This window comes from Folsomia candida, unplaced genomic scaffold (assembly GCF_002217175.1).
Source record: "Folsomia candida strain VU population unplaced genomic scaffold, ASM221717v1 Fcan01_Sc001, whole genome shotgun sequence".
Classification (NCBI taxonomy): domain Eukaryota; kingdom Metazoa; phylum Arthropoda; class Collembola; order Entomobryomorpha; family Isotomidae; genus Folsomia; species Folsomia candida.
Window position 1 is genome coordinate 12,789,530 of NW_019091193.1, and position 14,312 is coordinate 12,803,841.

Consider the following 14,312-nt stretch of genomic DNA (forward strand, 5'->3'; position numbering starts at 1 on the left):
CTCTCCGTCTGCTTTCTCCTCCTCCTCCTCCCTCTTCCACCTCGCCCATCGCTACACGACAACCGCTGCACTTGCTGGAAAGTACCCCAAACATGTTTTACTCGGATTATATCGGATTGAATTTCTGGGATTTCATTTTCATTTCTGTTATCATGCTGGATGAACAAGGGATCAAGATGTAGTGGTTTGGGGTCCCATGAGATGTCCAATATTTGAAACTCGCTTTCTTGTCAAATTAAATTGGAAGTTTATACCAAGTTTCAAAAAATGGCCATCATGGTTTCTCTATATTGATTTACATTTGGTTCAACTGTGTTTGAATTATGATCTTGGCAGATGATTGTAAAGTATTCATTCATGAAAGTGCTCGTAAAATGCAGAATTTTCAATTTCTTTGCATTTATGTTTATGTGAATGAGTTTTGTCGGTTAGTTTATCGTTTAAAGAGGATAAAATTTGTGATTTTTGCTGACTTTGCAGGAAATAGACGAGGTTTTTTAGTCGAATTTATGTTGCAAGGATATGAAAAGTTATGCATTACGTATAAGCCACAATACTAACTATGCATATTCCCTCCACAGTTACAACCACATCATCAATAAAGGAAATACTTATTCAATTCAAACAAATTGTGGTTGAGAAACATTTTTTTAAATATCAAATTATTCACCGTTAGATGGAAGAATATATGTAAATACATATGCCTTTGAACTATCATGCACGCAGTAAGTTCAAAATTAAATTGAATACTTTCAAGTATTTTTTAAAAATAAATCTGGCACCAAATGTAAATCATACTTTGTTCACGATTTACATTTGGAAGGAAGCATCTTGCTTGGCTGGTAAAATCTGTGTTGCATGTTTGGCTAATGCACGAGAGTAATTTGATTGAGGATAACAGAAATTATTGGTTCAATTTTAAGGTTAATTTTAATTATTGAGCTTCCATTTACCTGCTTGGCATAAACGATCAATTGATATTCTCGATCGAGGACTGAGGATCATCTCTGTCAGCAATCAGCCAGTTGAGATATCGTTTCTTTATGAATTCACGTAAAATCTGTTGCATTTAAATAAAGCATCTCCTACTCATGCCATCCATATGTGGTTGTTCTTTCTCACAACACGAAAACAAGAAGCCAGCCAGACCGTTCTACCGTTTGATTCGAATACTAATTGCTATCTTGGGTTATGCTACATTTTTTGAGATTATGTGTATCACAGTAGCTGTCCTTAATTATGAGCTCGTTAAAAATCTCGTTGGCTCAATCTACATTCAATGTACTACTACACAATTATGTTATTAGTTGATTTATCTCTCATGCAATTCTTCTCATTGTTCGTGCTTAAGTAAACGATCGATCCGATGTTGAATGTTTAGTACAATATTCATCACATGTGTCCAAATTATTCAGACACAAATAATAATTTAGTTCGTCAGTTGTATAAATTTATGTATGTAGCGGTGTCATATATATTTACATAGGTAGGTCTACATATGTACCTGGGAGACTTATTTATACTTACAAAATATTTAATTGCATAGTTCGATCCGAAAAGAAGGCTCACAAATCTCGTATGTAAACTGGTAATTTTAAGGATATGCAACTGAAGCGCTGACGAATTGGCGTGACTGACATGAAGAGAACAATAGTTCAATATAAATTCGTGTAACGGTGTTATTGCGCAGATCTGTAAGAATTTTAATATTTATCTAGATAGCATATGAATTTATAACTTAAATTCAGATTTCATGATAGTCTTTTAGAAAAATTAAATTTTCGACACTATAATCCAGTAAAGCCAAAAATACTACGGTAGATACACTGTGAACGTGTATTTAGGAAAGACGGAGAGGGCGAAGAAGCATTTTTTTATGTCGATAGTATTGAAAACCTTGGGGAAATTAAAAGCCTATGCTGTACGAGATAGATCACCAGAGAATAATAATATCACTTTATTACTCACTGTTGACGACTGCTGTGTGTTTGTCCTGCTCAAGAGCAACTTGTAAATATGTGTGTATCCAGAAAACCTTGCCTTCTTCTTTCCTAGTCCAAGCTAAGCGAACAAATGTGAGGCAATGATTCGAGTCGGATAAATTGCCCAAGCCAACTCAATTGCAACATGCGTTCTCTTGTGTTTGACAATGTTTCTAATTAAAACTAAGCCATTAACATAACGTCAATTAGTTCCAGTAGGCGTTGCAGAGACCGATCGACGTGGTCCATACATAATTTCATCCTGGATGTTAATATGCATGTAAGTACAGACAACATCAGAAAGAAAATTATTGTTGTCTCACTTTTTTGTCCCGTCAAATTAAAAGTGGTAAATAATGATATCAATTTTTTACTACAAGTTTCTGAACTTGTACTTTTTTAATTTTGAGCTGATTTTCACAGCGGAAAATGAGTTCGCCGCCGCCGCCTATCTTTGCTACTTTCATGTGCATCAAACTAAATCAGTCAACCCTCTTCATCATTCGAAAAGCTGTCACTTTGACGAAGATTGCTTGCGGATAAAATAAAGAGATAATTGCACTAATTGCAGTTCTGGCAGTTTGAATAAAAACTGTGTTTTTTTCATACAACAGCTACCATCGTTGTATTTATTATCTGTCTTTTATAATATAGAGATTACAATTGCAAGTTGGACGTTTTATGCGTGTAATAGTTACGTATCTGTGAATACTTGGAGTTGATTTTCTACTTTGTAATCAGGTTTATAAGATTCCAGATTTTTAATATTTGCGTTTCTCACAAATTGCAGTGATTATCAAGAAATTTTTGATCATAAAAATTGAACAAACCATTTAACAAAAGCTGTTAATAGTAATAAGTAGGTTTAATAAATAGTTCATATTTATTACATAATGACAACACAAACTAGGTTTATCTATCTCAGTTTCAGATATTAAAATTCAATGAAATGTAAAAAAAACACCGAAACGACGTTGATAATTAATAAAGTCATGCCTGCGAATAACGGTCTTTCCAGTAATGAAACGACATTAATTGTATGTGCGGAGCACTCTCGTCTCCAAATGAAGACCCAGGGAAATCTCCGACTGTTTTTGAAAGTACTTACGTGAGCAATGCAAACAGTAAAAAGTGCATAAAAGTATTCGTTTGGGAGGCCGGGGCGAAAAGAGTGGAGGGGAGTGGCACAGGGAGCAGGAAATTCACGGGAGGGAATATTTTAGCAGTAAGTAAAGGCGAGTAAATTGAAATGGATAATTAAAAGGAGAGCCACTGGGGAATTCAATGATATTCAAATAGCCGAGTTGACAGTTTTTTCCCAACGGGAATTTAAAGGGAAGAAAGGAAAAGATGGGCTCACACATTTATTTATTCGAGTCGAACAACGTCAACATAAATGTTCACATGTTCTCATTTCCAGGGAACAAAATGGAATCCTATTCTCGCAGTCTCCATCAATCCATCCGTGGATGTGCACTTTTACTTTACTTCATCCTTGTAAGGAAAGATATCTCTTCCTGGATATAAAAAAATGAACACAAGAGAATGTGGCACCACCGACCGACCACAACCAAGCCCATCCGAACCATATCATCATCATCGAACTGCAATTGTCAGCCAAGGGTCGACAGTTATCGTTTTGCGGACTGGGCGATTTCCATTGCGCTTTTCCTGGTTTTCTCAAGGGCTCTTCTCAGGCAGGGTTTCGATTGAAGATTTTCATGCAATTCACGTCATTTCTTGCCTCTCCCAAAATACCTGAGAGGGGAAACATGTGATACTTTATACTTTGAGTTTACATGGGTAGTGGCAAAGAGCTTTCGATGAGTCAGAGCAAGGTATTCCATTACTTTACAAGTTTTACAATATTTTTGCAAGTCCCGAGTTGAGTCTTGCTTGGTACATGGTACATAATGGCTATAAATCTTTCCGAAAAGTTAACATATCACCCAGCGCTTCCTTATCGTCGAGCTTGTACACTTTTTGAAATGTCTTTTTCTCTACAGAAAAAAGTTACTGACATGCCCCACCTCGCTCTTCCATCCAGTTTAGAGGAGGATGCCAACGTGAAACTTGTGAAATGTTATATTGCAAGACAAAAGTAGAGATTTGTATTATTACTCGATCGCGTTTGTACTGAAAACTTTTATTTTATTCCAAAGTAATTTTCTTTTAGTTCCAATTCCAACTTTACTTTATTCCCAGATTTACAATAATTCCCGATACAAAAAACATTTTTATTTATAACATTATTTCAGTCTTCAAAACTCGATTCTAGTGATGTGAACAATAGCTGATTCTATTTTATTATAGTTAGTAACGTATATTTATTTAAGCATTTATGTGTATACATAAATATATAAGATATGAAATCCAGAATATACACATGTTAATGCAACATTCTACTGAAATAAATAAAACGAAGTTTTGAGAAAGTTAGTTTTATTAGTCCCTACATCGTGTGGACATGTGTATAATTATCCACGCCTCATTAGGGAGGTACTGCATTCAGATTGTATAAATGTATGCATAAACGTCGTAGCCTCCAACTTTCTCCAGTTGCATTCTCAGATTAAGAGTGGAGGGAAATGTGTAAAAGGTTGAGGGCATAACAATCGAGATGAAATATTAAATTAAAGTATACCAAGTTATTAAAAATATTGTGATGGAGTTCCACAAAGGGAAAAGAGACTCCCACCACACCGCTGTTCGCACCATGTGTCACCCTCTTTCTCTCTCTTGCTTTCACTGCACTCACAACAGGATAAAATACAATATCTGTTAAAATTGCCAAATAAATGCAGTGTGAAAATGAATGTCACTTTGCAAGGAGGAACTTTCCCACTGCACTGTTGTCTTTAGTCCTTGTACGAACTAAAAGGTAAAAGCAACAACCACAAGGACAGAGGAGAATTAGTACGTGGGATTGTAGGACCAAACTCCGACATAGCTGGAAATATATGCGTGGCTATATGCAGTTGTATACACACTTTGAAGGCAACATTTCCCCACTTGAACAGAGTTTCAATAATGGATCCATTTGCTTTCTCTCGTTTTCATTTAAACTTTCTCGTCCATGTCCAATTCACAGATTGTCAAATCTCGTTCCCAAACTCTCGACAGGAGAGAGAGAGAGGTTACACTTGACTTATTTAAATTGTACAAATGCTGTCGCCGTCATATTAAAATTTGAGTCATAATTCGCTTCACTTCCATTCGCACACGAAATACTCTTTATTAATGCATAAATTTCAGGGGTATTATGCACTAGAGTGTGTTAGTGGCTGAAGGCAGAGGGGGAGCGAGTTTGTCGGAATCAAAGCCTTCCTCCGCCAATGTCGTCTGGGCTCCCTAAGTGATGGAGCGAGAGGAAGAGGGTTAGCTCCAACTCTTGAAATAAAGCAGTTTAAACACCCAAATGGTGTCAATGTCAAGTTTCGTGCATGGTGAAAAACATTTAATTTCGCAGAGGACTTGATATAAAAGTTCATTTTAAAATGGAAATTAAATATCAACACATGTATTTTATGGAGCCATGTGAGAGACAGATTGCTTATTTATTCTTTCTCATCAACCCTGTAAGCTAACCAACCACCCTTCCTCCAAATCCGGGGGACGAATGGCGGTGTGGCGTTGGTCATAAAACACGGTTTTAATGACAATATTTAAAGTTTGGATAAAGGATGATATAAAAGCGGCAATTTGACAATATATTAACTATCAACCATTCAATGAGAAATTGCGTCTGCTCTGTACATGTGTATGTATCTGTACAAGCACATATGCATTACATTAGCGTCTATTACTATCTGAAGACGATACTACTGGGGGTGCAACTACCATGTAGTATCGTCGTCGTCTTATTGAATAAATTTTACATGCATTGGTTCTACTTGCTGACTGCAGATCATGCACATGTCGATACTTATATTTATGTACATTCTGGTAGGATTGAACCATGAACAAGCTTATTTACGGTCAGCCGGAGTTTGAAAACCCAAACAATTGAACAAGCACACATTTCAACTGCAATCGCCATCACATCACACGATAATAACAATGGGAAAAACATATTGGATTTGTCTTGATGCTTTTTATGACACAAATCTCTGTTGCCTGTGGACCCCATTGAAAGTGAAGTAGTCGTCGTGGCAGGAACGGGAGGAGAGGCGGATGGACGAACGACCAGATCATCGGACAAAAACTGTGAGGAATCATCATAAAGAGATAATGGAAGTGAAGGAGGGAACGTGGTGGAGTATTCAATAAGACGATTAGAAATATGATTTATAGTGAGAGTGGAGATGACGGAATGAATCCTCCTGGTGGTGCGGTGGCCAAAAGTCGGGGTTACTAATGGAGGAGACAAAAGAATATAAGTCACGAAGGGCCCCCATCGGGGATCAGCAGAAATTCACGTCGACAAGAGGGGAGTTAAAAAGCTGTTTCACTCTGAGTAACACTCTTCTGAAATGTGTACATTCATTCTTCGTCTTCTTTTTCCTCAATGGTGTTCCACTCTCTCTCTTCATCATTCCTCCATCCGCGATACACACACACGCTCATGATTCTCCTCCTTCTGTCGAATGCCATCGGCTCAAGAGATTCGAATTGGCGTTTGAACCAAATTCCCAATACGAAATAAATGTATCGTCTATGTGCGTGTGTGGCTGGAATACAAGTCAACTCTCCGTATATGCACTTTTCCCTTCTGGTTGTAAGTGAGAGGATAAAGCCACTCTGCAAATAATAACCCCAAGGGATGAGCACAGTCAGCCGAGAGTGAAAAGAGATCTCAGAGTCAATTCGGACGTGGAGGAACAATGGGAGAGGTTGTTGAAGTGGTATTCACCAAAACTGCGAAAGACCAACCATCCACCTTCATTATCTTTTCATTATTCTTCTTTCCCCCACAATCAATACTGACATTGACACAATCCTCGGATGAAACTGCTGCACTTCTTCATCAAACCCACAAATAACTGATTTCTTCACGAGCATTGGTATTCGCCGGGTGACTGTAAATAAATGAGATTCTTGTTTCATCTTTCATCGTATATTCGGTCCCCCTTATACTTACCTATCTTATTAGATATTAGGGGCAGTAATTTCCGCTACAAAATCACAATTTTAATTGGAGATAAGCCTTTTTCAGAAAAACTGAAAGTTAATAAATATTTATTAATTTATGTTCGTTAATCTCGTATATTGGTTGATTAATATTTTTTTTGCAGTAACATTTTTCATTTCTCGTCATGTGTATCCACATATTTTTTGTGTGACTAGATGTTTAATTTATTTTGCTCGTGCTCTTCTTCTTTCCGGCATGAACTGGATCATCTGTCATTGCCGGATTGTACTATACGAATACTTGTTGGAATTTAATCTTTATTTGTAGGCTTTTAGTGGTGCTAGACGGGTGGTGTGTCCCGGTAGGCAATTTTCCCATTTTTTTCTCTCTATCAAGACAACTTCATTTTACGTACGTACATACATAATGGAACACGCATTGATGACTGTAAAGTAAACTCTGCTAAATGGCAAACCTGACTATGTACTATATTCTCAATCGCTAAATTCCATATCACAATTTTTACTACTTTCCCATTAGCCACAGCATGAGTCCAGCAATATTTCGGGGATGCTTCAAAGCCGACAAACAGTTGTGCATTCCTATCTGGTAATTTATTCGAGTGACAACCATGCCTTACACACAAAATACTTTCTGCTGGGAGCATTTAGTTTCCTTCATTGATTTTTTTTTCAATTCACAAGAACGACAACCTAACTTTGAGTTTGCCAAAGACAACAAGATACATATTCGTACATGCATACATACATGTACCCACAAAGCTAAGAATCTCGTTGCCTTCTTTCTGCTTCATTTTTTTAAGCTGTCTTATTCAACAAGGAGCTCTCTGGGTTGTATGTACATATCTGTTTCGTAGAATATTTCATTATTTATCAGCCACCAAGAAGATAAATTATTTCTACTTTAAACTCCGATCGGGTGATCTCTGTTTTTAACCCGAGTCAGAGTGTGGGTCTGCGTAGTTTGCGATAAACTTGCGTAAAACTTATCTGATTCCCAGTCTAAATATGAACAATCAGTGAAATAAACACCCTGATTTGGAAAAAGATACCAGCAATATGAGTCTACGCATTTAGAAGTTAAAAAACATGTTTAATCTTAATCTACTGCTAATTTAAATTATTCCACAATAGTTGTAATTTATCCCACTATTTGAGCGATACTGAACATCCACTGATTGTGAGTAGCAAGTTTGCTATACGGCTGGTTGACGGATGACGGAAACGTTGATGATTTTATTAGACTCCCTCCCAAAGCTTGTGGTTGGTTTCGAAAGCAGACAATTCGAAAGCAGACGTTTGCCACTGGGTCTCTTGAATGGAAAAATGCATGTATCTCAAGTGGAAAGGGTTGGGATTAAACGAGAGCAAAGGTTGTGGTGAAAGTCTAGTCTATCCAGCACGCAGTTTATTAAAGGATTTGAGAATCATATTCCGACTTTATCCATTCTACGAACAGCAAGAGAGCTACACCCACAGGGCATCTATCCGGTCCCCTGCATTGCGTAATGCACTTCATGCTGTTTCCTACTTTGAGAAGTTGTTTCTCTTAAAAAAATAATTGAATACAAACCCAAAAAGTACATGTACAAAAATCATAAAATATCTGTCTGGTTTGAAAAGTCCTCCAAAACTTTGGTCGTCCTACGAGCGAATCTTCCTGCAACCATATACACGCTGGAGGAAGAGCAGCTCGCAAGTTCGGAAGTAAATTAATTGGATACTTGACTGATCTCTGAAAAATAGAGCTTGTTATTTGTACCATTGTTGTTTTCCCTTGGTTTTGTTGATAGTTTGTTTAAATGAGAAGGGCTGCCCGTTAATGAAATTGATTACGCCAACGGACCGTGAGTTGAAGACAGGGTTGAATTTTTTGATTGGATCCTGATTAGTTGGTGATGTCAAAGTGGTAAATGGGCTGGGAAGCGTGCATGGACACGGAGAGAGAGAGAGAGAGCTGAGACAGATGAAAAGTAGACAGATGTAAGCAAGGTTTAGCCATTAAAGTGTCCCTGAAGTATCAGTGTCTCAATCTGGAAGACTAATGAGTGTCCGACGCTATAGGGTGTGGTCTGCCTACATTTCTTTCGAACTTGTTCCACTCCAATAGTCAACATTAAACGCCGTGGTTCGTACATAATGGTATTCCACCCACAGGGTTGAGCACTTTCTCACTTGCATTGCGCCCATCTGATACGACACTGCAATCAAAATCTGATTTCTGGCCAAAGAAAACAGCAAACTTAACAGTAAATCTCTCGTTTTCTGAAACAATACCAACCAGCGCCGTTAATCCCTTCATCTCGCACAGCCAGCACTTAATTCTGGGTTCACTTGTGGGGCCAGACGAAAGCCACTTATTGGTCTCTTCTCCTAATTCTGTCGTCATTATTTAACTCACAAATCCCTCTCTCCTCTGATGCACTGAACTACATTGTATAAATATATTATATATGTCAGAAAAATATACATATTTAGTTGTATTATATTACACAATGTTGGATCAATTAAGAAAGTGTTCCAATGTGAAACTTTCTTGTGGTCATTTGTATTTTTCATTAATGCTGCTGTATATACATGTGTCCCTGCTGTTTCATAATCGATTCCCTGTCATCTAAACATCATTATCACAAGTTTGACGTTTGTGGATCAGGATTTTTAGGGTGAACTGGAGCAAGCAATGCTCATTATCGTCGTCAACGCTTTTCCACCCATTTCAAGTCCAAACTAAATTCCACAGCTCTCTAAATGTGGAGAAACTAAATTTCTTGGGGAAAAAGAAAAAGATAAGGTGCATGTAAATACAAATAAATGAGTTCATGGAGAGAGCTAATGATAATGTGCAGTTAATGAAGGGGGAGAAGGGTGCAACATGTTTGTCAACAAGTGAATCGTTATTCCACTTTCCCCTCCCAGAAAGAACACATAATCCAACTGGATTTCTTGAAGAATACATTTCCCAACATATTTATCTTACAAAGGACATGGCTCCAGAGCTCTGCTGTTATTTCACAAAATTATTGTAAATCTCAAATACACATTTTTGCAGAGAAATGCCCTCTTTAAACACTTCCAATAATAGGACAACATGTCTCAACATGAACATATTTACGTATGGTGCAAATAGAATTAGGATTATAAATGAAACTCGACAGTCGGCGGACAACGACTAATGGGATTCTATATGGGCATGGAAAATTGAATCACATTGAAGCAGTCGTCCACGTCTTCGTCGCCGTGTGGGGTTGCGTTCATATAGATATTGAAAACTTGGATGAGGAATGGATCCACACCTTCTACTCGTTTTCCGGTTTAACGTACTTCTAACTATGCTACTTACAAGGGACACTCACGACCTGTCGTTTGAGTCCAGGGTACCCACTATGTTTTTTAGAATCTACTAGGACCCCAGATGAAGGATTCATTCATATTTCCGTGTAAAACTTATATTTGGCGCCATGGCGTGGCGCCAAATTCGCCAAATTTGAAGGTTTTTCATTTTAAAACCGCCGTAACTTTTGAAATCCTGGACGGATTTTCAAAATTTTTGGCAAAAATCATGACAAGGAGTTCAACTTTCGTATTCTATGAAATTTTTTCCAAAATTATCGCTTTTAACTTTTCGCAAAATTTCGAAATTTCGGGTTCGTCAAAAAAATGCTAAAAAATATCTCAAAAATTAAAATTTTTTATTTTTATTTTTTTCTCTAAAATTTCGACTTTTCTGATCATTTTAAGCATAAAATTTTAAAAATCCGACATAAACTGCAAAAGTTATGGGGGTTTGAAATTGGTCGAAAATGCAAATTTTTAATATTAGTAGACATCTCTGCGGTTTTCGAGGATAATACTTGATTTATTGAAAAATTGCTAGCTTTCAGTGACCCACAGTCATCTTCATCAGGCATGTACAAAGATTTTGGAAATCACAATCATTGCTTATTTTTTAAAAATATGATAATCTGTTATACATTTTGCTACTTGGTTACTGGACGTAATTTATAAAAAATTTAATAGTGTTGCGCACCATATCGGGTTGATGTTAATGCCTTTGGAAACGTTCATTTTGTTGTCCATTTTCTTTATGTAGAGGGATTCTTTAAATTTGCGAAAGAATTTCCGGTGTTCAGGAACTATGAGACGGAAGGATGTTGTGTCTAATTCGTGATTGTTTTCCAGCATGTGTAGTGCAACAGGAGAAGTTATACTGGCTCTTCTAATATCGTTTTGGTGTTCATTAATTCTTATCAAAAAGTCTCGTTCGGTCTCACTAATGTACACATCTGGACAAGAGTTGCATTTGATTTGGTACACTCCAGCTCTTGGTCTGTTCAGCTTCTGCTTAGCATTACATAAAATTGAACCCAGTTTCGGTCCGGGATAATATGCTATTTCCACGTCCATAGTTTTTCGTAAGTAGGATGCAATTTTTGACGTTACATCTCCAGCCCACTGAAGAATGATCCTTTTCTGTATGTCAACCGTTTTTTCCCGTTGATCTTGTTGACATTTTATCCGCATCCTGGTCACACGGTTATTAATAAGAGATGAAGGATAATCATTTTTCTCTAGTATGATTTTGGTAAGTTTGATTTCATCATTAAGGTGTTCCACGTCTGAAAGTCGGATGGCTCTGGTAAGTAGTGTGTCGATGACACCAATCTTGTGAGCACGAGGGTGGAATGACCGGAAATTGAGATATTGGGATGTTTGAGTTGGTTTTCTGTAAATGTAATGGCCTAAAGAAAAGTCATTTTTAGGATAAATTAAAATGTCAAGGAATGGTATTCTTTCATCAATTTCTTCCTCCATTGTGAAATGGATGGATGGATGAAAATTGTTGATCATTTGTAATATTTGGTCTTTTCTCCTTCGTCTGATTATACACAATATGTCATCCACAAAGCGTCTCCAAAAGTAGATGTGGGGGTTGCTTCTGATAAGTGTTAATTCCAGTTTTTGAAGGAAAAACTCTGCCATCACGGGGGAAAGAGGAGACCCCATCGCCGTCCCATGGTTTTGTTTGTAATATTTCTCTTCTAATTGGAAATATGAAGCGGATGTACATAATCTTAGGAGTGATATGATATCTTCCACGGACAGTTTTGTTAATTCCGCGAGTTGTGGATATGATTCCAATCTTTCTTTGATGTAATCTATAGTCTCTGGTATTGGGACCATTGTGAAGAGAGAGGTAACATCGAAAGAAACTTTGATGTCACCTGGTCTTGATTTTAATTTCTTTAGATCCTTGACGAGTTCAGTAGAGTTTTTGATTGAGAATTCATGTTTTGAGGCGACTGGAGTTAGAATATTTGCTAAATATTTGGACAATTTATATGTTGGAGAGCATCTGTAATCCACAATTGGTCTTAACGGGATGTTGTACTTGTGGATTTTGGGAGCACCATAAATTATTGGAGCTCGAGGATTCTTTTCTATTAATTGTGGTAAAATATTTTCGGGCAGGATCTCATTTTCTTTCAAGATTTGACACTTTTCTGCAACGTTTTTCGCATGAAGTGGGGTTGGGTCATGGTTTAGCATGGTGTATGGACCAGACATGATCATTGCAGCCATTTTTTCTCTATACGTTTCTCTGTCCATGATGACCACGCAATTTCCTTTGTCCGCTTTAGTAATACATATTGTCGTGTCTTGAAGTAAGGATCTGATTGAATTATTTATCCACTTTTCCCATCTTTGTTGGATTTGTTCTTTTTTAATGTGTTTGGCCATTATTCTTGCTACTCCGGTTCTGATTTTGTTTTTGTCATTATCTGTCAGTTCCATATTCATCATTCGAAGTTCCAGGGTCGCTGCAGTGTCAATCATAGTGTTTCCAACATTTTTTATGGGAAGAGAAAAGTTCAGTCCTAGGTTGAGTAATTTTTCTTCCAATGCAGAAAGAGGCCGGGATGACAAGTTTTTAATTGTTGGTTTCTGGAGTAAATCTTTATTATTTTGATATGCTGTGGTACAGACATTTTCGGCTCTTTTCTCCATAAGTCTATTGAACTTATTTTTCTGCGTGCTGGAAATTTTCAGATGAAGGGAGTTTCTCATATTGTTCATTAAGTTGCATAGCCAGTTCCATAATGTAGGGATTGACTCTCGAATGGTTGTTCTTAATTTCTTCATTTCTGATTGAATTTTATTTTGCTTGGTGTAGTTTACATTGATAAGACAGTTTAATAAGTTTGACTCAGTTCGTTTTTGAAAACTTTGGATCTTATCATGAGGTCCGAATCTTATGGAGAAATCTTTGAGTAGTAGTCCGGTTGGGATAATGTCATATTTTTTGCAACGTCGTAGAAAAATAGTGTTGTTTGTTAAATGGACTTCTTGTTTGTAGAGTGACTCCAATTTCTTGATCTTTCCAATGACTTCTTCACTTGCTTCACCGCGAAGCCTTCTAAGTATATTGTAGAATTTGTTCCATCCTCCGACATAATTATTAGTAGACATCTCTGCGGTTTTCGAGGATAATACTTGATTTATTGAAAAATTGCTAGCTTTCAGTGACCCACAGTCATCTTCATCAGGCATGTACAAAGATTTTGGAAATCACAATCATTGCTTATTTTTTAAAAATATGATAATCTGTTATACATTTTGCTACTTGGTTACTGGACGTAATTTATAAAAAAAAAAATTTTTAAGTTTGGCGCCACGCCATTGGGCCAAATATGAGTTTTACACGGAAATATGAATGAATCCTTCATCAGGGGTCCTAGTAGATTCTAAAAAACATAGTGGGTACCCTGGACTCAAACGACAGGTCGTGAGTGTCCCTTGTTAGTAAAGTTATCTTTGCAGAATATGAGTGGGTTGATTAACATCAGGAACCTCACGTCTGTGTGTGTGATAAAATAATATGTATGTATACATATGTCTTTACGTAACTCGCTATTAACACGGCTGGGTGGTTTCTTTGGTCGAATTACATATTGGGTACCAAAATGACAATTCTACTGTCCATAAATAAATAAATTGTGGTAGAAGCCCGTTTGCCAAATTCCAAGTACTACGACATTAACAAGTAACACTGTAGATTGCGAGGACTGGTGCAGCCACGACCAACAGGACAATTTCAAACTAATTCTCTTACAAGTCAGAAATCTTTGTCACCAGAGTTGATAGAGCATGGAGCGTGAAGGAAGCTTGCACTTCTTGTGTAAATTGGCCTTAGAGCATGAAAAAGTGTGTTATTAGTTATCCCTTAAAACAAAAACGTTC

General features: G+C 37.1%; 1 protein-coding gene and 1 long non-coding RNA gene across 2 annotated transcripts; one reads left to right on the plus strand and one right to left on the minus strand.

Moving 5' to 3' along the window:
* Positions 1 to 1,570: 1,570 nt before the first annotated feature.
* Positions 1,571 to 4,096, plus strand: LOC118434051. Its single transcript, XR_004833747.1, has 3 exons — positions 1,571 to 2,262; positions 2,406 to 3,820; positions 3,989 to 4,096. It is a non-coding gene; the product is annotated as an uncharacterized LOC118434051 (long non-coding RNA).
* A 6,954-nt stretch (positions 4,097 to 11,050) lies between these two features.
* Positions 11,051 to 13,541, minus strand: LOC110842499. The gene is made up of 2 exons (XM_022088252.1): positions 11,123 to 13,541; positions 11,051 to 11,061 (listed from the first exon to the last, which is right to left on the minus strand). The coding sequence occupies exons 1-2, from the start codon at positions 13,539 to 13,541 to the stop codon at positions 11,051 to 11,053; spliced, it is 2,430 nt and encodes an 809-aa protein (XP_021943944.1).
* Between the last annotated feature and the right edge of the window lie 771 nt (positions 13,542 to 14,312).